The sequence below is a fragment of the Podarcis tiliguerta genome (assembly GCF_965153285.1).
Source record: "Podarcis tiliguerta genome assembly, chromosome: 8".
Taxonomy (NCBI): Eukaryota; Metazoa; Chordata; class Lepidosauria; order Squamata; family Lacertidae; genus Podarcis; species Podarcis tiliguerta.
The window spans coordinates 86,206,354-86,230,128 of record NC_139541.1 but is presented as its reverse complement, the minus strand read 5'-3'; the positions used below and the strand labels follow the sequence as shown (position 1 = coordinate 86,230,128).

Sequence of the window (23,775 nt, the reverse complement as noted above, 5' to 3'; positions counted from 1 at the left end):
TCAAATCAACCATAGTGAAAATCAAGCACAGTTCCTGGTTCAGGCATAATGGCAACCGTGCTTCAATAAAAATGGAAGCAGATGCTTCAAGTCACTTTGTCATACCAGAGGAGAGGGAAAGGGGAACATGCAGGCCTGAGGCTTGTCCAGATTTATTCGCACAGCATGATTTAATATTATGTGCAAATTAAGCCAGTATGACTGGTCACAAGCTCCCTTCCTCTCTAGCAACACAACAGGAAATAGAATATTTGTGGATGATCATGCAGAAGACAATCAACAAATACCACAACAGTGACTAAGAATATCTGTCTAAGGGTCTAATTGATGGTCCCAAAGATCTCACCCTGCCCCCCAAAAGACTGGCAAACAAATCCATACTTCCCTTCTAATAGTACAGCTTATTTATAATAATATAATAATAATTTATTATTTATACTCCACCCATCTGGCTGGGTTTCCCCAGCCACTCTGGGTGGCTTCCAACCAAATATTAAAAACAATACAGCCTCCGACATTAAAAATTTCCCTAAACAGGGCCGCCTTAAGTTGTCTTTTAAAAGTAAAATAGTTGTTTATCTCCTTGACATCTGCTGGGAGGGCGTTCCACAGTGCAGGCGCCACCACTGAGAAGGCCCTCTGCCTGGTTCCCTGTTATCTCACTTCTCGCAGTGAGGGAACCACCAGAAGGCCCTCGGAGCTGGACCTCAGCGTCTGGGCTGAACGATGGGGGTGGAGATGCTCCTTCAGGTCTACTGGGCCTTTGAGGCCGTTTAGGGCTTTCAAGGTCAGCACCAACACTTTGAATTGTGCTCGGAAACGTACTGCCCATGAAGATCTTTCAGGACCGGTGTTATGGGGTCTTGGTGGCCACCCCCAGTCACCAGTCTGGCTGCCGCATTCTGGATTAATTGCAGTTCATTGCAGTTATTCAAACTACCCGTTTCACTAAGCATCAGGCTCCAAAATATCTAGCTGGACTGACTACAGCAAAGCACCTACCCTGTTGGATAGGCTATCTGCCCCGTGTTCGGGTCACAAGTTAAAGCACTGCTGGTTTGAGTAGTTATTCCCAAGACTTTCTCTAGCATAACCTGTCCAAAGAAAGAAGAAAGAAAACAGTGTCATATATCCATCCGTAATAATGCCATGATTTCCACGGAACGTGGAAGTCATGTCCGCAGCCCAGTGACCCAGGAAGGAACTTTCCCTAGGCCTTTGCTCCTCTAGTAGAGTTATCATTTTTCATGTTTTGCAACAAGCAGAAACTCAGCCTGAGGCTTTTCTCAGCATTCAGATGCTGATTCCATCAGTCACAATGGAAACTTTCAAGTTCCAACTTTAGAATAAGCAGGTAACTGAATGCCAGTTGCTGGAGAGCAAAAGGAGGGGGGAGCTGTCACATTCACGCCCTGCTTGGGGGGGTCCCAGAACCCTCTACGTGGTCACTGGTGGAAAGTGGATGTTGAACTAAGTGGATCTTCAGTCTGATGTTCTTAGTGATGTGATAAGTTTGGACTACAGAATTTCTGCTGCTCACGACGCTGTAGCCTTCATGGCAGCCCAAAAGCATAGTAGACGCACCCCAATACTTACTTTTCACGAGCTTTTAACTGGAATTCCCTCCTTCCTTCCAGTACAGTCATACCTTGGTTGCCGAATGCCTTGGTACTCATACGTTTTGGCTCCTGAACACCGCAAACCCGTAATTGAGTGTTCCGGTTTGTGAACGTTCTTTGGAACCCGAACGTCTGAAGCGGCTTCCGATTGAGTGCAGGAAGCTCCTGCAGCCAATCGGAAGCCGCGCCTTGGTTTTCGGACATTTTCTGAAGTCAAACGGACTTCCGGAACGGATTCCGTTCGAGAACTAAGGGGCGACTGTATTTATATGCTACTTTTCTGACAAAATAATGGCACATCAAAGTGGCTTACAAGGCCATTTAACCCCATCCACCCCTCTCTCTCGCTCAACAGTACATTCCCCTCCCAATTTAAAACATATTGCCCAATCATCAAACATTGCTCATCGTTGTGGGAACTTGACAGATAAAGTGTATTTTAGAAATGTTTCCCCCGCTTCCCTTTCACTGGGAGAACTCAAAGCACCTAATATAATTGATGTCAAAGATTTTTAAAATAGCAAGTTTGTGAAAATATTGAACAGACTTGGCAGCTCAGCTTCCCACATGGGTCTCTTTAAAAAGAACAGGTCTTCCACTAGGCAGCAGAAATTATATAGCAATTATAAATACTATATAATTTTACAGTCACAGAGGTGCATCTTTATGCTGGCTCTTGACACTTGTTGTGTACAATTTTACAACCCACCTTCCTTTTGTGGCTGCATATATTGTTTTACACCCTTTTCAGTATTGTGCTTTAACATTGTAACCCACCTTGGGGCGAAGAGCAGGTAATTAATCATAATCACATCCTGCCTTTCCACCAAGAAGTGCAGCTCACAATAAAAAGCAAGTGCCTGATATAATGTGTGTAACACATGAATGTGTCACATGACACATGCACCAAACACAACCCCAGGCAAGAGCCCTCAAATACAGAGCCAAGGAGCTGTATCAGCAGCCCCACACCCAGAAAAAATATCTTTGCCGCAAGAGCAACATTATTTGTTTACAAATTACTGCTAAAATGAAATTAATTACTGTACTGTATTGTCAATTTATTGTGAATGCTTTAACTTCATTGATTGAATGTTCCATGCAATTTAATGGTGTAATAATAAAGTACATAAGCCAGTGCTTTTTTTCCTTTAAAAATGTTTAGGACCGGGTACTCTCATTTTCCTACTCATATTGAAATACTGCCCCTCAATGAGGCCAAACTTGGATTCACAAAATGTTTAGGGGTATGCGTCCAGGGTTTGATGACGCCCTTTATATGTCCAGCTGTCCTTTGTCCACAGCAAATGGTCGCTGTTTTTTGTGTTGAATATATGATATTTAAAAGGGACCTGGGTGGCGCTGTGGGTTAAACCACAGAGCCTAGGACTTGCCAATCAGAAGGTCGGCGGTTCGAATCCCCGCGATGGGGTGAGCTCCCGTTGCTCGGTCCCTGCTCCTGCCAACATAGGAGTTTGATAGCACGTCAAAGTGCAAGAAGATAAATAGGTACCACTCCAGTGGGAAGGTAAACGGCGTTTCCGTGTGCTGCTCTGGTTCGCCAGAAGCGGCTTAGTCATGCTGGCCACATGACCCGGAAGCTGTACGCCGGCTCCCTCGGCCAAGAAAGCGAGATGAGCGCTGCAACCCCAGAGTCGGACACGACTGGGCCTAATGGTCAGGGGTCCCTTTACCTTTATATGGTATTTATGGTAATTTATGAACCGAATAGGTATCTGAAGCCATTTGCACATGTTTCCATGCAACCAGTCCATGCAGAGTGTTGGCACCCTATATATAGAAAGGAGCAAACCAGAAATATTTTAGGGAGTAAACTAGCAGATGGGGCCCATGACTTACACCACAGGAGCTTACACAACAGAAAACACTGCTGCTGTATGTAGGTTTTATTTTATTTGTACCTCCAGTTTTTTCCCCTTTAAATTTTTCAGGGGCCCCCAAGAGCGTGAGGCCCTAAGCTAGAGCTTGTTTAGCTTATACTGTACGTAAATCCAGCACTGCCTGCGTCCCCCCCCCCCGAAAAAAAGCACTGACATCAGCCAATGATGCACCATAAGCAGTAAGTCAATATACACTATAAACATGAATTATGCACTATAATAAATGGACTAAATGCATAGTCAACGTTTCCTTTTTAAGGGAAATTCCCTTATTCCAAATAGGATTCCTCGCAAGAAAAGGGAAAAGTTGACAGCCATGACTAAATGTTTTAACATAATCCGAGATTCTTAACCCTGATTTAAATTCACTTCGTTACTAACCTATTTCAAATGCTTCGATTACTGCATGAACCCCTTAACCCCGCCCACCGATGTAGCCCCGCCCACAGCCCTCCAAGCTCCGCCCCTGAACGTTCTTCTCTCTCGCCAGCGTTCGAAAGGCAGCCGCCTTTGGCCCCGCCCACCCGCAGCCCCGCCCACCGGCCCCTTGCCCCGCCCCTCACCGCCTCCTCCGGCCCCTGGAGTTTCGACCGGCGCCTCAGGCTGATGAGCGGTGGCGAGTCCGCGCCGGAGGCCAAGGGTCGCGCGTAAAAACCTCCTCCTCCTCCTCCTCCGGCCATTTCCCGCTGGCTTGGGAGCTCCTGTCCGAGCCCCGCCGCGGCCTCTCTTTTCTCCGCCGCCGCCTCAGCCGTAACCGTCCCAAACAGCGCGCGGAAAACCGCCTCTGCCCTGCCATTGGGCGGATATCCCGTCAGTCACGCCTGAATGCGGCCAATGAGGAGGGCGAGGCGTGTCCGCAACAACCGCCTTTCCCCGACGGAGCCGCCGGGTGCGGCTGAGCCAATGAGGAGGCGCCGTCCCGCCCTCCTGGCTCTCCGCCTTCGCGGGTTCGAATCTCAGCTAGCAACGACGCATGTTAATTTAATTAAAATTTTAAAATCTCATTTCCCCCTCATCTGAGACGCCTAATCTATTCGATCGGCGGAGTTGACACTGCTATAGGTGCCACATAATGCCCTTGCTGCGTTTGTAACAACTAGCCGCGCCTACCCTTTGGAACTCCCTGCCTCTTGACATCACTGGGCTCTTTGGGGCGCCTGCGAAAAACATTCCTGTTTAGACAAGCCTCCCCAAATGCACAGAAAGCCAATGCAAACTTTAATCCGTTTAAAAGCATTTTGACTTTTATATGCTTCAAAGCAGGGTTGTAAATTTTTATTTCACCGTCTTCTGCAAGCTGCTTTGAGGTTGGTTGGTTGGTTTGTTTGTTTGTTTTCCAATCCGGCAGTGTGTAAATTTCAGGATAATAATAATAATAATAATAATAATAATAATAATAATAATATTTGTACCCCGCCCATCTGGCTGTTTCCCCAGCGCTCTGGGCGGCTTTCAACAAAGATGAAAAATACATTAAAATGTCACACATTAAAAACTTCCCTGCCTTCAGGGAAAAGGGCTGCCTTCAGATGTCTTCTAAATGTTAGGTAGTTGTTTATCTCTTTGACATCTGATGGGATGAAACTGATCCGGCTAACAAGCGGCAAATTGCTCAAGCGTCTGTTCAGCGTGCAAGTTTAGAAATTAGAATTTAAAAAGAAAGGAAGAAATGTGTCTACTCAGAAGTAGACTTCCACTGAGATCAGCGGGGCTTGCTCCCAGCTGACACTCCCACGGAACAGGAATCACTTCTGAGTAGGAAAAAACCTCTTTTTTTGCTTTATAAAGTGTGTGCATGCGCGAGCGCACGTGTGCATTAATCTGCATTTCATGACGTTGCCTCCTGGGACTGTAATGGATCCGAGTCACGCGTGGTTTGCAGTTTCCGGGTTGCCTTTGGACGCCCAAACAAATCGGAATTACAGAATCGAATCATGGGACTGTAGAGCTGGAAAGGGTGCAGAGGGTCATCTGGTCCAACCCTCTGCAGAATTATCCAAGCAGCGGTCTTTTTCCCGCACCCCCAAAAAACAGGAGCTCTTTCTCTCACGCAGGACCACGTCCCAATGTACGAACTTTGAAAACGTTGGCAAACTTCTCAGAACCGCTTTCTGCAACTCAGACAAAGAGAGAGAAGCATAGGAAATTGATAGGCAGAAAGGGCACGTGGAGTGAAGAGAATTAAAAGTGAATCCCATGTTTCCTGTTAAGGGAAGTTTTTAACGTTTGATGTATTTTTAATATTTTTTTGGAAGCCGCCCAGAGTGGCTGGGAAAACCCAGCCAGGTGGGCGGGGTAAAAATAAATTAATTATTATTATTATTATTATTATTAGCTTTACTGAGAATAACTAAAATTGCCCAGAATGTTATTGGGCTCCAGCTACTAACCCTGGACGAGATCTTCACGTCTCGCACTTTGAAGAAGTCACACAATATCCTGAGAGATCCTACCCATCCTGCTCACAACTTTTTTGAACTGTTGCCTTCGGGCAGAAGATATAGGACAATGAAAACACGAACCACACGTCTTCTGAATAGTTTCTATCCAAGAGCTCTGATTGCACTAAATAATGATCTCAGGGCCAGTTGTAAGAAATAGCAAGCAGGGAGTAGGAAGGAATGAGATAGGGTTTAGGTCATGTTATGCTTTTAAATAGGTCATGTTATATTCTGGACTATGTATGTTTTATAGATTACGTCTGAATGGGATGAGAGTGTTGGAGGTACGTGCAAATGTGTATGTGAAGCCGGTCTTTGGGTGGGTGTCTGATTTTCGTTGTTGTGTATACTGTGTATATACGGACAATGACAAATAAATTTCTATTCTATTCTATTCTATTCTATTCTATTATTATTATTATTATTATTAATTTCCCCACACGAAATAAAATCCCAGGTGGTGTGGGAAACAGCCGCTCCTCTCTTGGCTTCTTGGACTCTCAACCTGTGGGTCCCCAGAAGTTGTTGAACTACAACTCCCATCACCCCTAGCTAGCAAGGCCAGAGCTCAGGGATGATGGGAGCTGTAGTCCAACAACATGGGGGGGCCGGGTTGAGAACCACTGCTTGGAGGAGGGAGACCTGCTCCCCAGTGAAATATTTCCAGCTTGCGATTGGCGTGGGCAGCTATTTCCCTATGTCTACGGTCTCACCCGCCTTGCCCGCCCCCCCCCACCCGCACGTTCTCTGCCTTTTCCTATCTCTACGCTCCCACTCGGGGCGCGATTCTCCCGGATGCCGGCTTCCCTGGCCCCCTCTGCGCGTGCGCGAGGGCGGAGTCTACGGGTCGGGAGGAGGGACCTGAAGGAGGGCGGCGCTGACGCCGCGACGTCAACAACCGCCGGGCGCCGCTTCTTCTCCACAGGTGCTGCCGCCGCCGCCGAGGCCGCGTGAGGGAAGCGCGGCTGAGAGGAGGAGAAGGAGGCGGCGTCGGCCATGACCAAGTACTGCCGGGCGCCCAACTGCTGCAACTCGGCCAGGGAGCCGCGGACCGACAACCGGCGCCTCAGTTTCTACAAGTCAGTCAACTTTTGGGGGGAGGGGCGTGACGTCACCGGGGAAAACAAGAACGCGGGGGGTTGTGACGTCGCGGGGCAGTGTTGTGACGACACGGGGGGGGAGAAACGGGGCGCGCGCGCAGCCAGTGCCGGATTTATTTGTCCCCCCCAAATTATGAGTCTTTGTAAATTGTGTTTCTCAATGAAGTTTTTACTATTATTATTATTATTATTATTATTATTACTATTTAATTGCCAAATGCTAATGCGTTTGCATAATTCAGTTTGTTAGGAATAAAAAAAAAATCATTTTAAGTTAGAGCTTAATAATAATTTCGCTATTAATTGTGTTTCACTATTAATAGACTTAATTGTATTTCAGTTCAACAGTTACTTTGGTAAAATACGTATTTTGTGATGTGCCAACGGCTTGAGATACCTATGAAGTCCATAAATTACCATATACAGTGGTACCTCAGGTTACAGACGCTTCAGGTTACAGACTCCGCTAACCCAGAAATAGTACCTCTGGTTAAGAACTTTGCTTCAGGATGAGAACAGAAATCGTGTGGTGGCGGCGGGAGGCCCCATTAGCTAAAGTGGTGCTTCAGGTTAAGAACAGTTTCAGGTTAAGAACGGACCTCCAGAATGAGTTCTTAACCCGAGGTACGACTGTAGTGCGACTGGGACACAACGGGGCCATTGCAAAATCTGCAGCACATGCAACAGCGTTTGAGGCAACTGTGTGCAAAGTTTTGTGGGAATAAACAGGGTGGGCTCCTGAGAGAGCCTGTTTACTAACTGAGCACATTTCTAAGCTGCTTAATATTTTAAAACCTCAAAACCATATTCAACCTCCGGAACGAATTAAGTACTTAACCCGAGGTACCACTGTATAGCATCTATTCAACGCAAAAAAAAAGCAACCATTTGTTGTGGACAGAGGACAGCTGGACATGTAAAGGACCCCATTTCCTTCAGGAGCTGAGGGTCGCATCAAACCTCAATCCGGCCCTGTGTGCAGCGCTTGAAACCCACCTGCACGTGGGGAAACCAAGGAAGTGGGGAGGGCACCCCCCTAAAGGTGTGGGTGGCGGTGGGGATAGGGGGATCCCCCCGGGTTGTGGGTGCTTTAAATCGGGCAACTTACCCGGACCCAGGAGCCATGTGATTGGGGCCCCGTTTCTTAATCTTTCGCCATATATTTTGGTTGGTGCCCCTGTTTCCACCCGCCCAGGATCAGGCTGCCGTGACCCATTGGTGGGTTCCAGCCCACCAGTTGAAGACCAGTGCTTCAAATCATCATCATCATCATTTTGTTAATTGCACCCCGCCTATCGGACTGGGTTGCCCCAGCACTCTGTGCAGCTACCAACATACATATAAAAATATATCAAAATATTGCATATTAAAAAGCTTCTCTCTACAGGGCTGCCTTCAGATGTCTTCTAATGGTTATATAGTTACTCAACTCCTTTACATCTGATAAGAGGGCGTTCCACCCTGCATTGAACTCCCGGCTGTAGCCTAGATACTTTGCTGTCTTGTTTGCATGACATCACGTTAAGCCCGCCTTTGCCAACCAGGTGCCAGCCTCAGGTGTTTTTGACTACAACCCCATTAGGAATTGTAGCCCAAAATTGCTGGGGGGGGGGGAGGCGTAGCAGACACCAGGTTGGTGTAACTGGCTTATCCCAGGCCTGCCAAGCTCAACATGTCGACACCGGCAGGTATATTATGATTTGTTTCTAAGACTGTGGTCCTTGGAACGAAGAACGTCCCAGTACTTTTCCTCGAATTTCACTTCCTAGTAAGCAGCGTCCATGACTTCCACCACATGGGTTTTATTTCTTTTCACCCAACCTGAGGAAGCCAGAAAGAGGAACCAGAATATGTGGTTATGCTTTGTAACACGGTCATGTTGCATACATCTCTAGCCTCTTTGGTTGTCCGTTTTTGCAGAAAAACAAGATATCGGTACATTATTATTTAGTCTTTCATTTCTAGAGCTTCAGATCCGGAATGTTAACCTTGGGGGTTGACTCTTGAATGGATAGTGAAGAGCCCTCCCTCCTCAAAGGATTCTTTCAGGGAGCCTCCAGATTGCTTCACCCTCCTGTTATCTTCCTTCTTCTTAAATCCTGAATAGCTGCACGTTTCTAAAGCCACTTAGTAGTTGCTAAGGCTACTTAATTCACTCTCTCCTTGATAATAGGAGACAAGCCAAACTAGATCAGAAGCTGGTGATAGGGGAGCCTGACGGGTGGGGTGGTTGTTGCTTTTTGCATTTCTTTTGGAAGTGCAGGGTGGGACTAAATATGGACATTAGCCCTGGGGGGGAAATAGTTTAATCATCCTCTCTCTGCCCCCGCCTTGCTATTTTCCCAGTGTAAATCTCCCTCCCACCTCATTTTTCCAGTGGGACCATTGTAAGGGGGGAATTTACCTTGCTGGAAGCAGGGCAGGGTCAGGAAAGCACTAAGGCTGTGTACATACCTACGCCTTTAAAGTACATTGAGAGAACATTCTTTCCCCCCAAAGAATTCTGGGCATTGTAGATTGTTATGGGTTGCTGAGAACTGTAACTCTGTGAGGGGTGAACTGCAGCAAGTTTTTTTGAGGTGGAAGGATGTGTTTTGAGTGTTCTCTAAAGGTATAGTGTGTGCAGGGCCTATGATTCCGATATGATTCACACTTGCACACCCTGTGGCTGCTTTTTAAATAAAAAGTAAAGGGATTGGATATTCAGTCACTCAGCTTGTCTAATTTGACTGTTGAGGTGTGTATGTCTCCCTTGTAAAATGGGGGTGTCCCACATCGTACTATGTATGTGTTCAACAAAAGTTTGCTCAGATGCGTTAGTATACTATGGTACCTCAGGTTAAGTATTTAATTCGTTCTGGAGGTCTGTTCTTAACCTGAAACTGTTCTCAGCCTGAAGCACCACTTTAGCTAATGGGGCCTCCTGCTGCTGCCACGCCACCGGAGCATGATTTCTGTTCTCATCCTGAAGCATATGTAACCCGAGGTACCACTGTATTTGTTTATTTGGCACCAGCCATGCACGTGCTGCCTTAAAAAGACCAAAAGGCAGCAGGCAGAGGCTGGCCCATAAGGGCAAGTATGGTTTTGCCCCTTGTCTGCCCTCAGCCACCACCTGCCTGTCTTCTATCTTAAATCCAAGCCAGAGGGTGGCACTGCTTTGCCAACTGCATCTTCTTTAGTCTCAGCATTGTCCTTGTAAAACTCAGCAGGGAGGAGGATGGGGGCAAAACCAGAATTTGTTAGCTCTGCCTGTCGGTGCCTCTGCCTCTGCCTGCCTTCTCTCCCGGCAGACACCAGACACCCCTGGGGAAAGGACAGGTCCCTTCCCAAGAGACTTACACGCTAGAGAAAAAATTAGGGAGACCACAGGTGACCTGGAGGGGAATGGAGGCCTGGGCCAAACAGGGGAGGAACATGCATTTATTTCAGCTACAGGTGTGTAGACTTTGGCATTTATTCACTCCTCCACACAGGTTTCCTCTGCACAATCCTGAACGTCTCCAGCAATGGCTCTCCCAGATGAACCAGGAAAAGTGGGTCCCGACGAAACACCAGCACTTGTGCAGCGAGCACTTTGCCCCGTCCTGTTTTGAATACCGGTGGGGGGCACGCTTCCTGAAGCCTGACGCTGTTCCCACCATCTTCCAGACCTCAGAAGGCTCGCAGGTGAGTGGTTGGTCACCTGCCAAGAAAGTATGTTGGAGATTTGCCATTTTGCCAGCTGATGTTTTTGCTGGGTGGTGTATCAGTAGCTTAAGGACACACCAGAGGAGCAGGGATCCTCTGGCCAAAAGCTGTGCCCATGTTTGCCTCTGGATATGTCTGCCTCTGGCACACGGCCCCCAGGAGGCTGCTCCTTAAGCAACATGGCCCCTGGGCTGAAAAAGGTTCCTCGGGCCTTACATAGCATTTATGTTTGGAATTGGAGCCTTTTCTGTAGTAGATGTTCAGGGTGGGTTACAGCAGTGAAAGAAAAAAAGTGAGTTGGTAGCCAAAGAGTGTTTTTTTCCAATTGTATTTCATAAAATGTATACACTGCTTGATTGTAAAAGGGGGGGATCCTCAAAGCAGTTTACAAAAAATGTATTGAAATTAATGAAAAGAATGTAAGATTTTCAAAGAGTTGAAACTAAAAACAGATTAAAACTTGCACCAGCTTTCTAAACATCTGGATAGGCTTGTCTAAGCACAAATGTTTCTAGCAAGGGAAAGTGCCAGCCTGATATCAATGGCTGTTAAGTCATTTTCATTGTGCGCTCAAATTTAGCAGCCGACAAACCCACAGCAGATGGCTGGTTAAATTTCAGAGTGGGCCATGTTATTATCCTATGTTAAATCTCTCCACTTTTGTGCTTGGGAGATTCACTTGCTAATGACAAAAGTTCAGTCTGTACTGGATCCTTGCATGCCTCTTTGCTCTCACAAACTGTTTATGCTGATTGCATTAGTTAGACGCAGCCTGCTTTCTAGATCTGCCCCCCCCCCCCCCGGTGGCTGCTATATATATATATCCCAGCTGCGCAGCATCTTGGACTTGGATCTGAGAGCAAACAAACCTTTGCCATGTGATTTGTAACGCAGAATAATAAACACCGCAGAGTATTGGGTTAAGAGGTGGATTTGTGTACGTTCCACTGCTGGGAGCATGTTTTGAGGGTAATAACCGCTGTGTGCACACAGCAAAGCAGTTAATGCCACGTGTCCTAAACACTGGGCTATGTCAGGGGAAGATCAAAGGCTGGCTGAAGAGCGACCAAAGCCCTGAGTGTAGAACGATGCCCTGATCTTTTCCTTGGTTACTCAGGTTCTGCACTCCACATGCTGCAGCATTGTAGAAATCTCTGCGTTTATTTGAAACACTTTTACCTGGCTCTTTGGCTCGTGTGAGATGAGTGATGGACAAAATGGTCCCTGCCCCACAGGCTTACAATCTTAATAACGGGACACAAAATGGAAAAGAGCTTGGGGTAGGGAAGCAAAGAGGCATTGGTTCTTAAGTTTACGCAGTTCTTATAAATGAGCAGCTTAAATATAAAATGGCTGAGGGAGAGGAGCAGAGCTAACTGAGCAGCGCTGCTTTCTCATCTCTTCCTGTGCTGCAGACTGACGGAATGTTTTAGTCTCTCTCCCCTGTCCCCCCCCCCCTTCCTCTGTGGGCTCCTGTAATGGGTGACCTGGAGTAAGAGTCCTAAAACTGGAGAGGAGGAGTATCATCTGGCTGATAATGCTTAGCCTCTAAATAGTGCTCTTTCAGTGCCTAAGGTACACATTTTCAGCTATCCCTAATGAAAACCTCTGCAACATATGAGCATTATTGTCAAGGCCTTACTGACTATCTAGAAGAAAGGCAAAGTCATCTCCCAGATGTCAGTTGGATGTCTTGCTTTCTGAAGCACCATATGACAGGCGGGCAGCAGCTCTGTCCCATGTGGTCATGCTGCCCTCAGAGGCAAAAGCACAGCGTGAATTTGGCTGGGACGGAGGTGGTGGCAAACTCGTCTCCTGGCAAACAAAGGCCAGACAAAACACATGGATCACTGTCCTCAAACAGTATGGGATGACCGGGGCTGCGCTGCAGATACACCACACATTTAAAGCACATTATCTCCGCAAACGAATCCTGGAAAATGTAGTTTATCTCTTCGCAGCCCCTGTAACAGACCACAGTGCCCAGGATACTTTGGGAGAAGTCATGTGCTCTAAATGTATGATGTGTAAGAACGGATTGGTTGCCTGCTGAGTTTGTAGCCCTGGTGGCATTTGGACTGGGCGCTTCCAGCTCACACCAAAGTTCTTCGCCCCCTCTGGCATTGTAGCAATGCAGCAATCCAGCAGCCTAGATGTGGTCGGGAATGGTCTTCTGCTAGCAGCCCTCCCACCTGGATGCAGCAGAGGAAGGGGAAAGGCTGGGAGACCCCCCCCCCCTCCATTGGCTCTACTGGGGCCAATTATATAGTTTATCACCGTAACTTACCCCTGGGTAAATGGCAGATAAGAAATCGCATGAATAAGTCGCCCTTTGGTTTCTCAGAAACCATTCTATTCAGGGCATGAGGTGTTGATGTAGCTTTACATAGAGCTAGTGCAGGCTTCCTCAAACTCTGCCCTCCAGCTGTTTTGGGACTACAACTCCCACCATCCCTAGCTAACAGGACCAGTGGTCAGGGATGATGGGAATTGTAGTCCCCAAACAGCTGAAGGGCTGAGTTTGGGGATGCCTGAGCTAGTCCTTGAATTTCCAAAGAACATAAGAGCCTTCTGGATCAGGCCGATGGCCCCTGCAGCCCAGCATCCTGTTCTCACGGTGGCCAACCAAATGCAAGCAGGATTTCAAGCACAAGAGCATGTTCCCCTCCTGTTGTTTCCAGCAACTGATATTCAGAAGCATTCTTGCCTCCCAGCTGTGGTTGATCAGCAGAGCCATAATGGCTAGTAGCCAGAACTAGGCCTGTCCTCCTCCATCAATCTTCTCTTAAAGCCGTCCGCGTTGGTTGCAGTGCGCATCAGAGAGTCTTGTGGCCCAACACATTGGTTTTTTTTTATTGTTGTTGTTGTTCGTCTTGTATCTGTCTGAAGCCGCAATAAATCTGTTTAGTCTATTTTAAGGCACCACAAGACTTTTTGTGGTTAGTGCTTGAGTGTGCTTCTTCCCCTGTTCTCTCATCTATTTTTCAATCTGTGTCTTGCCTCTTAGACTAAACCTGTGAGCAAAGGCTGTGGGGTGTTCTTGCCATCTTTGCACAGCTCCTAGGAAATATCAGGCACTTTAAAAACAAGGGGAAGTGTAGCAGGAAATCCCCCCCCCCCCCATCATTCAGTTTGTACAAACTTCACACACACTCACTGTTACGGTAAAATCTGGGTGCGAGGCTGCTCTGCCACCCAGCTCGTCGGACTAAGTCCGCGGGTCCCTGCGGAGGAAAATTAGCTCAGCCAGAGACAGGAGCAAACTGCAGAAGATCCAAGTTTATTGCGCAACAGGTTCAAGGCGAGATTGAACAGTGAGAAAGGGGTGACATGAACTTTTGAAAATTCCCTCCATGTCCCAGAATACAGTGCAAAATACATCCCAGTTACATCATGAATACATTAAGAAGAGGTTGGGTTACACAGGATTAACATATGGAGGAGGGAGGGGGGAATATGCAGAGCTGGAGATATGCGCAGATAAGCACATCCTGAGTACCTGATGAGAAGACAATGGTCCATGTATGCATAGTCTGCCACCTGGCCTTGCCTGGAGGAAAGGCTTGGCAGAGTGATTTGATAGGATTAGGGTCTTGACACCTTGCTTGAGGGATTATGGAGGACAGGGGAGTTGTCATGGAGTCCTAGAGAAATTGAGCAAATTGGCATGTTGATTTTCTATGAATTTTATAGATTTTAGTCCCTTTTGACAATTGGAAATAAATGGATATATTGTAGCGAAGAAGAAGGTGAATAAGACATGCCCCCCCCTTCAGTATCACTCACACTCACACACTACATACGCTACACTTCTGTTATAAATTCATAGAAAATCAACCATACATCGGATTTGCACTGTTCCGCTTTTATTTTACTCCATGAAGGAAGGACTACAAAATGGGGAAGGTTTGATACAGGCCACCATAATCCCTTGAGCATACCAGTACATACATACACAGGAGCCCTGCCCAGTTGCTATGCCAACCCTGATGGTCTCAGACAGAAGACCATCAACAACACAAGGGATACATGAGTGGATTCAACACTATAACAAAAGAACAGTGATTGGATTCCCCCTCAGGGGGCAGGAAACTGCGACTACCTTTTGTCTTCTGAAAATGACTCATGGGGAGGGGGAGAAGGGAACCAGCCAGGTGACAGGACACTCAGGTTACCACCACAACTCCTCCCTCAATCTCTCCTTTCTGTGATATATGCATGATGTTTCTGGGGGTGGTCTTGATCTACAGGGTGGGAATTTCAAAAGTTTTTATAAGGCCTTGCACACCATTTTTCTGTGTCTTTCCTCTCTCCTGCAAGTGAGGGGAACACCCTGTTGCAACAGTTCAATAAAGGCCAAGCCTACAGGCTGCTGATTTGCTCCAATTTACTCTGGTTGGTGTCTTTACTTTTTGTCCAAGGGAGCCCTCGGATTTTTCTGGTAACAGAAGGAACGCAGTGTGGGGTTCAGGGCCTCCTCTTGTCTAGCTCACCTTGTGTGGGAATCGGTAGCCCTGCACACCTCCCTTCCTTCCCTCCCCCTCCCCTTTTTATGAAGATTACCCGCTCTGGGATCCCACAGCTAATTCTCCCCTGGTCTCCTTGCAGGCCCAAATAGGACTAATTCAACCAGCTAGCCCTGGTGATCATCTAATGTTTATTGGATGGATTTCCCCCCTAAATTGATTTTTGAATTCTGAATTTATTGTTATTCATGTTTTATACTGTATTTTATGCTGTTTTTGTTGCATCAATTAAGTGTTTTAAATTTGTTGTTAGCTGCCCTGAGCCCGTTTTTTTGAACCGGGAAGGGCGGGGTATAAATAAAAAATTATAATTATTATTATTTATTATCTTGCAAGTACAGCTGCTCATTTGTCTGCTTTCACTTTTGCAGAAGAGGGAAAACCCGGCCAGGACTTCCTCCGATGTCCCAGCTAAGAAGCTCATCATTGAATGCCAAGGGGAGAGGAGCATGCCGGGACCCCAAGCCATAAGCCGCCCCGAGCCCAACGCCCTGGAGACGCTTGCCATCGCCATTGACCCCAGCGTGGCAGCTGCCCCGATCTATGTGGAGACCCAGTCCTCCGCCTCGGACTTCCCTGCCCTCTCAGGGCCCTTGGTCGGGGCTGTGAACCTGCTGCCTTTGGTCCAAATCGTGGAGCCCCTCAAGGCTGTGACGCTGACTGTGTCTTCCCCGGCTGATGCCGGCCAGCCTCTTCCGGACCGGGTGGAGCAGCAGGTGGTTGACTTCTTGGCCTCGCTGCCGCCGGCGACCCTAGAAGCTACGCCAGGCTCGTCCAGGGGGCCCTCTGAGCCTTTTTCTGCAGAGGTTGCCGTGCCCTGCGAGGTGGTAGCGGCCGCCAACCAGCCGCCGCTGCAGGCCCTGATGGCCGACCCGGCCATGGCGACGGAGCAAGGGGCGCTCATCATCGAGAATGTCTCCATCGAGCCGTTTCTGGAGACCGACCCCTCCGCCGCCGCCGTCCTGCGCTCCCTGCAGGAGCCGCCCGCCGAGATGGTGGCGTACTTTGAGACCATCCCGACGGCGCCCATCTCGGCCGCCGCCTCGTCCGGCGTGACCCCCCCTGAGACGGTGCTGTCGTCCGCCCTGACCCTCCCCATTGTCTCCACCGTCCCCATCGTCTCCAACCAAGCGCCTCCGAAGGCGCCCCCGGCGGACGAGGAGAAGCTGGAGGAGCTGAGCTCGGCCGAGTCCTTGGAGGAGCAGCTGGAGGAGCACCGCTACCACAAGCAGGAGGGGACGACCTCGGAGCTGGTGGAGGTGGTGATGGGCCTCCAGAAGAAGGTGAAGGTTCTCCAGCAGAGGCACCGCCGGCACTGCGCGAAGCTGGAGGCCATGGAAGGGGTGGTGGAGCAGCTGCGGAAGGAGAACCTGGTCTCCGAGGAGAAGCTGAAGCTGCTGGAAATGGTAAGCTGGCTTTGCGGGGCGGCTGGTCTCCTTGGAGAGAGGCGAGCACGGGTCGGAGATCAGGTCCGCCGGGATTTCTCAGCTTCTGCCTTTTCCTCTTTAAGCATGAAGCTTCTAGGCCTCATGAGTACAGGGGGTGGTTGGGTATATATATAAAAGGGAAGAACCTTGAAATAATCGAGGAAGGTAAGTAATGGGTTTTTGCAGGGGGTTCTTTTTAAAACACACACACCCATAAGTTTTCCAATTTTTAAAAATTATTATTATTATTATTATTATTATTATTATTATTATTATTATTTATACCCCGCCCATCTGGCTGAGTTTCCCCAGCCACTCTGAGTGACTCCCAATAGAATATTAAAAACACAACAAATACATCAAACATTAAAAACTTCCTTATACAGGGTTGCCTTCTGATGTCTTCTAAAGGTTGTATAATCATTTCCTGACATCTGATGGGGGGGCGTTCCACAGGGTGGGTGCCACCACTGAAAAGGCCCTCTGCCTGGTTCTTTATAACTTGGCTTCTCACAGGGAGGGAACCGCCAGAAGGCCCTCGGTGCTGGACCTAAGTGTCCAGCAGAACAATGGGGGTGGAGACGCTCCTTCATGTATACTGGGCCTTAGAGGCCGTTTAATCCAATAAAGGCCACATTAAAAACATTCCGAATTATAAAATAATCGAACATTCCAAATATTAAGCCAAATTATAAATCTTTGGTTGACTTCCTACGCTCTGAGGCTGGAGGGTTGCCATCACCTTACATTTGCGCTGCTTTCTTAATTAGTCCATGCGGTTCCCATAAATCAATCCAATGTTAATCCTTCGTTCATTTTCACAGCCTCTGAGTTCGTCCCACAAGCGAGTTATATCAAAACAGTATGTTTATATGTGGGTGTTTATTTTCTTGCATGTCTTTCACTTTCACTTCTCCATGCCTGTATTATCCAATACGACACGTCCCAAAATGGAGGAAATCTGGCTTTCTGCCCATTGTTCCAGGCATAAATCCAAACCTCTTCGTTTCATCTCATACCAGAACAGATAAGCCTATACTTCGGCTAGAAGCCTCAATTCCCAGCTTCCGCTCTTAACAGTCCATCAAAATTAATTGCAAATTAATTGCAAAATTAATTGCAAATTCATGCATCTTTTCCACACAGTTAATAATTAGATCAAAATTATATCAGTATTACAGTACAATACCATCTCGCTTGTGTACATAATCGGTAATAATAATAATAATAATAATAATATAATATTTATTCCCTGGGCGGAGCCAGGCTCAGGGCGGCTAACATCAATAAAATTTTAGTAGAAACATAATAAGGAAAAAAAGAAAAAGAAAAATTTAAAATGCAGGTTAAAATGCAATTTAAAATGCAGCCTCATTTTAAAAGTCAAACTTTCAGTTTTTCCAGGGGGATTTGCCAAGTAAAGTAGCAAATATGCAATATAGCAAAAAGAAACATAGGAGGCTCACCCCCTTCCCGTTCCGACATACCAGTACCATAATAAAGATAGTCTCTCTTCCATGGGTTTTGGCGGGGGGGGGGGGGCTCTTTCCTTGGTGAGGGCATGTGTTGAACAGTCCTCCTGTTCCCCTGCCCAACCTTGAGCTAAAGGTTCCACAGCTGTTATCCACGATAGAGCCTCCAGTTTCAGGGGCAGTCTAGCTCAGAGTCGCATCCCGAAGCAAGATGGCGGATGAGACGAAGCCGCTTTGGCCTGCTCCAGCAAACCCACCCTTGCATGTCTTGTTACGCTGCTGTTTCTACAGGGATCTACGCTTGGTATTCATCACTCCTGTTATACAAAAATCTCCAAATGGGTCCGAACTTCAATATCTCAAACCCCTGGTAGAGGGCAAGGATCTAGAGATCACACTAAGGGTGGCCAAATTCTGTGCGACTACCATAAAACTTAGGGAACAAGCTGTACTATCAAAATGATTAAGGTTTTAAATGAAAATTTTAGGTTACATTTTAGTGATCAAGATTTAATGTATATTTTTAACGGCCGCTATATCTAAATTGTCTCTGTTATGCCCAATTGCAACTCAATGTATTCCTGTTGTGTTTTATGATTTCCCTGATATTGTAAGTGAGCCAGAACTGGTCTGTGACCATAATAATACAAATTCACCCTTGCACCTGCCCGTTTCTCTTAAACATGTACAAGCCTAGTCTTGGCTTGTACATTTATCTCAACAACTTACAGGACACTTAATTGCAGGGGGTTGGTCTAGATGACCCTCTGGAGCCCTTCCAGGTCTACAGTTCTGTAATTCTATGAACCACAGCTCCACGGTAGAGCATCTGCTTTGCATGCAGAAGAGCGCTTCTGGATCAGGCCAGTGGCCCACCTAGTCCAGCATCCTGTTATGACATTGCCCAGTCAGAAGCCTATTATGGGAAGCCCGCAGGCAGGACCCGAGTGCGAAAGCCCTTTCCCCTCTTCTGGTGTCCAGCAACTGGTATGCAGAAGGGCTGCTGCTTGTGACAGTTTTATTGCTGTAAACAGTTTAAATGAATATTTAATGACACAGTGATATACAGATATTTTCCTAAATGAATAAACCAACAAGGTGTCGGGGAAGGTCTTATTTTTTTAATTTTTATTGGAAGTTTTATTTACAACATAACATAAACCCCCCCAATACAGAAATCCACCCTCATTAAACATGAACATAACATACAATAAGCATAACATACAATACAAACAACCAAATAAAAGGCTTTCTTTATCCTGTATCTGACCTCCTTATTTACTTCTTATAAGCTGTTTCCTTTATGAATGATTATTAAGATTTTTCTAATTATTTAAATATCCACAAAGTCTCCTGCAGACAATAATCGAAACAAGTCCAGGTATGTATTTTAGGGCACTATTTTGCAAAGTATTCTCTGCATTTCCCCCATGCTTTTTGATACTCTTGTCTAGTGTGATCTCTAATTGCCTCAATCTAGCCAGTTCAATATACTCTTAACAGTTTGTCTTGCCATTCCTTTTTTGTTGGCACAATTTCTTTTTTCCAGTTTTTAGCAATTAGGATCCTTCCCGCTCCTGTGGCATAGAGGAGTATTTTCTGATCTTCTCTTCCTATACCTGTGTCCGTTATCCCTAGTAGAAAAGCTTCTGTATTTTTCATAAAGTTAAACATTTTTTTTAAGCTCGTCATATACTATATTCCAGAAGCTTCTGGAAGCTTCTTTCGGGGACCCTCCTAACCTCTCCCGCTCTGTTCTCCCCCTCACTCAGGCCTGCCTACAGTCCAGCACTCTTGTCCCCGAAGCCGGCGCTGCTGTGGCCATCATCTGCCAGGACAATGACCAGGCGCTGGTCTACGCCGTGCCCCAGCTCCCAGAAGAAGGGAACGAGACCTTCATCCACGTGGAGGAGCAGTAATCTCGGAGGCGGCAGAGGGCAGTCGGGATCCAACCCTCGTTGCGTTCCGTTTGGCCGAAGGCACCCGTCAGGGAGGGTCCCGGCACCTACGTCTTTTGGCTGCGAGAATCTCAGGCCTGGCACCACCGGGCCTCTTCTGATTTCAGCTGCCTAACCCGATGGCCTTATTGCGACGGCACCTTATTTTGCGGGAAAGTTGCCTGAAATAATTGTACATAAAAATTGTCTGGGTGGGGGGAATTGAGCCACTGAGTGTTTGCGTGTGTGTTTGCCTCCTCTTCCGCGCCTGAGCCTTGAAGCTTCTGCCACCGCTGCCTCATTAGTTGTGATAACCGCTGCTTGGTGTGAGCCAGACTGTCGTGGCCAGCTTGCTTTGCTAGCAAGGCAAGTGCGGACAGGCACATCTTGGCGGCTGAACTGCTGTGCTGCTTTTTGGGCACCTGAAATTGCCGCACTTTGATGTTGGGCTCTCCTAGGTGCCTTTCTAAAGGGCTCAGCTTCAGGGCATCTCTGTCTCTCTCTCTTTATCTTTCTCTCTTTCTCTCTCTGTGTGTGAGAGAATTGTCCCCTCTCTCTTCCTGCTTCCAGCAGAACTTAGTGCACAGACTGCTGGTATCTCTGCGCTCTCCACACTAATCAGAAGGCAAAAGTATATGCTACTTGTCCCCATAGACCTTTCATACCTGGGCACATGTGGGACCGTAAGGCCACCCAGTACCAGGGAGCAGCATCCATAAAAGGAGGGGTTTGAGAGAGGAGCAGAAAGGAATCTCTCACACACCCCCTTTGTGGAGAACATGTAGTGGAAGTCGTTAACAAGAGGCCATGATGAATGGCAGTCCCACATGCGCGCCTGCTACAAAAGCGAGATTGAAACCAGATCAGTACATGAGAACATGGCGCCATCCACAGACAGCCAAGCTGCGAAAGTGTTTCGAGCGTTTCAGGGGACTCATTTTCATCTTTTTATCTGCTTGACAGCTTGCGTAGTAACGGAATCATTCCAGATCCGGCACTTGCGCTTGCGTCGACCCATTGGAGATCTCTTGAAAAGCAATTTTGTTCAGTTTAGTAGTGGAAACAGGCCACGTCTGACTGAAGGCGGAGGCTCGGTAGGGAGATTGTAGGGAGCAGCCTGTCGCAACCGTCTTAATCTTGCAAACTTCAGGGAAGTGCCAGCATGGTGCGCTTCAAAAAGGCCTGCATTTGACCTCCATAACTTACAGCGCAACCACGGAGGTCTGCCTATTCTTGAGCCCGACTCGGGTATTTAAATTCCTCACATGGGCGAGGAGGTTGAGGATCTCTACCCCCGTTGCCTCCCCACAAGGTGGGAGAGCGAAACATCTGCAGCAGAGAGCCTGTTCTGCTTATGTGACCCCCCCTCCCTTTTCCGGCGATCTAGAACCCTGGAAGATCAGGATTCTAGAATCCACAGGGAGCCTTCCAACACGTGGAAGGCAAGAGTGCCAGCTGCAGGGAACATGATGGAGGGCACTATCCCCTTGGCCCCATCCCGTTCTCCCCCTCACCTGATGCAGCCAGCAGGGTGGGGAAAAGCTTTGGCAGGAGGCATAGCTGGTTTGGCTAGGGCTGTTGCTTCCTGCTAAGGACCCATTGCTACGCTGAATGCGTTCTGCATCCTATTCCAAGGATCCTGACGCATCCTTGCTGGATCAGATGGAAGATCCCCTCTTAAGCCTGCTTCCCATGGTGACTTGCCGGGTGCCCCTCGCAAGGCTGCCAGTGGGGCTTGAAGGTAAATAGTCCCCCTGCCCCACAACCAGCGCTCAGGGGCAGATTCTCACGTTAGCGGGTGTTGCTTCCCTAAGTCACTCTCATGTCGTCAGGGATGATAGTGGAAGGCGTTACAGGAATGTCTGCTTCTCCTTGGGTTCTATCTAGACTCCTTTCAGCTTTTCTTTCAGGATGTCCTCTTGCGGCTACCGTCTTAGGTTTTCTTGTCATACAGTATTTTTGTCCCATAGCCAGCCAAATAAAGAGTTGTTTTGAGTTCGCGAGTGAGTGGGTGTTACGATAAATCCTTTAAAAAAAATGTTATTAAGGTTTTACTTTTTTAAAAACAACAACACGGGTCTCTGTAATTGAGAGTTAATCCAGGAGTAGGCTGAAAATTAAAACGCGACAATGTGATTGTAGATCTTGGTGGGGAGCAGAAATGATGTTGGGACGAACCTCACTGGGGGTGGTGGTGGGGGTGTTAACAGTGCTGTAATACAAAAAGAATTACCCTAATAAATGGAATATTGGAAAAACGGGGCAACGGTTGAGAATCCTTCTGTAAGTGGAAGCTTTGGCTGTGTTAGACCTTGGAAGAATTGAATGCCTGTGCTTGGATACCCCCTAAAAGAAATCCCAAAGGAAAGGTAGGAATTGGTGGCACAAGTTGTGATGGATGTTAGAATTCTTTGGGAGAGTTCAGAATGCGATGCCTGGATTTTATTTTTTTTATATTTTATTTTTATCCCGCCTTTCCTCCAAGGAGGACTCAGGGGCTTGCATGGCTGTCCCCTTCTGCAATTAATCCCCTCAACAATCCTGCGAGGTTAGACTGAGAGCGACTCTGCCCAAGGTCACCCACTGAGCTTCATGGCTGAGGGGGGGATTTGAGCCCAGGTCCTGGTCCAGCACGCTGACCACTCAGGGAACTTGCCTCCACTTTAAAACAAGCCGGATGCTTTTTAAATGAGCAGGGGTTGGTCTAGATAGCCCCTGGGGGTCCCTTCCAGCTCCTCAATTCTATCTGGAGGGAGCCTCAGGTTGGTGAAGAGGCTGTTCTAATGGGCAGGAAGCCCTGCCTCTCGCTGCTCCCTCTGCAAACCGCTGTCGGGTTGTGATGATTTCACTTACGTTCACACACTGCAAGCAAGGAAGCCCTCTTAGGGTAGCTTGGCATTTAAATGCTCCCTTTTTGGCTACTCAAAGAGACTGATGGATCCCAGAACGGCTGCACACTCAACATCTTTCGTATCCGTTTCTCCATGCCATTCCCATTTTAATTACCGGCATACCATTTTATAGAGACGGCAAGCGTAAAAATGTCGGAGACTCTGAGTAGAGGCTTCTGAAGTTGATTTGTGGTAATGGCTCCTTCGCTGCCAACTGAATTCCTGGCAAAACCTTGACTGTCGTCCCAGCTGGAGGGGAAACGGGCTCCCGTTTGGGCAGAGTCTTCAGGTGGGGCCACTTTGCCACTGCTGTCAACATCTGTAGCATGGGTAGGCAAACTAAGGCCCGGGGGCCGGATCCGGCTCAATCGCCATCTTAATCTGGCCTGCGGACGGTCCGGGAATCTGTGTGTTTTTACATGAGTAGAATGTGTCCTTTTATTTAAAATGCATCTCTGGGTTATTTGTGGGGCATAGGAATTCGTTCACTCCCCCCCAAAAAATATAGTCTGGACCCCCACAAGGTCTGTGGAACAGTGGACTGGCCCCCTGCTGAAAACATTTGCTGACCCCTGATCTGTAGGCTGTCGGTGGTAATTTGGGGACCTTGGACAGCAACCCTGAAGTTCAGCCATAGCTGTACCACTGGGGAACATGCGCACATGAATATTATTCATATATATAATCCAGTGCCGCATTTATGTATAAGCTAAGCAAGCTATAGTTTAGGGCCCCACTCTCTTGGGGGCCCCAAAAAAAATTAAAGGGGGG

General features: G+C 47.6%; 2 protein-coding genes and 1 long non-coding RNA gene across 4 annotated transcripts in view; 1 reads left to right on the top strand and 2 right to left on the bottom strand.

Annotated features, from left to right (window-relative positions):
• Positions 1 to 4,360, bottom strand: part of WDR62 (WD repeat domain 62) — a 30,348-nt gene extending 25,988 nt beyond the window's left edge. Inside the window, exons 1-3 of one of the 2 annotated variants that reach the window (XM_083454751.1) lie at positions 4,084 to 4,360; positions 3,314 to 3,410; positions 1,003 to 1,094 (exon numbers count right to left, since the gene is read on the bottom strand). In XM_083454751.1, the coding sequence (XP_083310877.1) occupies positions 1,003 to 1,094; positions 3,314 to 3,394 (173 nt within the window). In that variant the 5' untranslated portion in view covers positions 3,395 to 3,410; positions 4,084 to 4,360. The remainder of the gene's footprint in view (positions 1 to 1,002; positions 1,095 to 3,313; positions 3,411 to 4,083) is intronic. The other variant, XM_083454750.1, reaches the window with a different exon arrangement.
• A 2,427-nt stretch (positions 4,361 to 6,787) lies between these two features.
• On the top strand, positions 6,788 to 22,371 carry THAP8 (THAP domain containing 8). Its single transcript, XM_083455541.1, has 4 exons — positions 6,788 to 7,040; positions 10,538 to 10,730; positions 15,649 to 16,683; positions 19,949 to 22,371. The coding sequence occupies exons 1-4, from the start codon at positions 6,958 to 6,960 to the stop codon at positions 20,093 to 20,095; spliced, it is 1,458 nt and encodes a 485-aa protein (XP_083311667.1). The 5' UTR covers positions 6,788 to 6,957; the 3' UTR covers positions 20,096 to 22,371.
• On the bottom strand, positions 22,134 to 22,751 carry LOC310684953. The gene is made up of 2 exons (XR_014515002.1): positions 22,605 to 22,751; positions 22,134 to 22,459 (listed from the first exon to the last, which is right to left on the bottom strand). It is a non-coding gene; the product is annotated as an uncharacterized lncRNA (long non-coding RNA).
• Between the last annotated feature and the right edge of the window lie 1,024 nt (positions 22,752 to 23,775).

Excerpts from the sequence above, each read along its gene's own strand:
- THAP8 (XM_083455541.1), top strand. The coding sequence starts at position 6,958 with ATGACCAAGTACTGCCGGGCGCCCAACTGCTGCAACTCGGCCAGGGAG. Across the intron at positions 10,731-15,648 it reads AGACCTCAGAAGGCTCGCAG|AAGAGGGAAAACCCGGCCAG; the intron begins GTGAGTGGTTGG and ends TCACTTTTGCAG. Across the intron at positions 16,684-19,948 it reads AGCTGAAGCTGCTGGAAATG|GCCTGCCTACAGTCCAGCAC; the intron begins GTAAGCTGGCTT and ends CCCCTCACTCAG.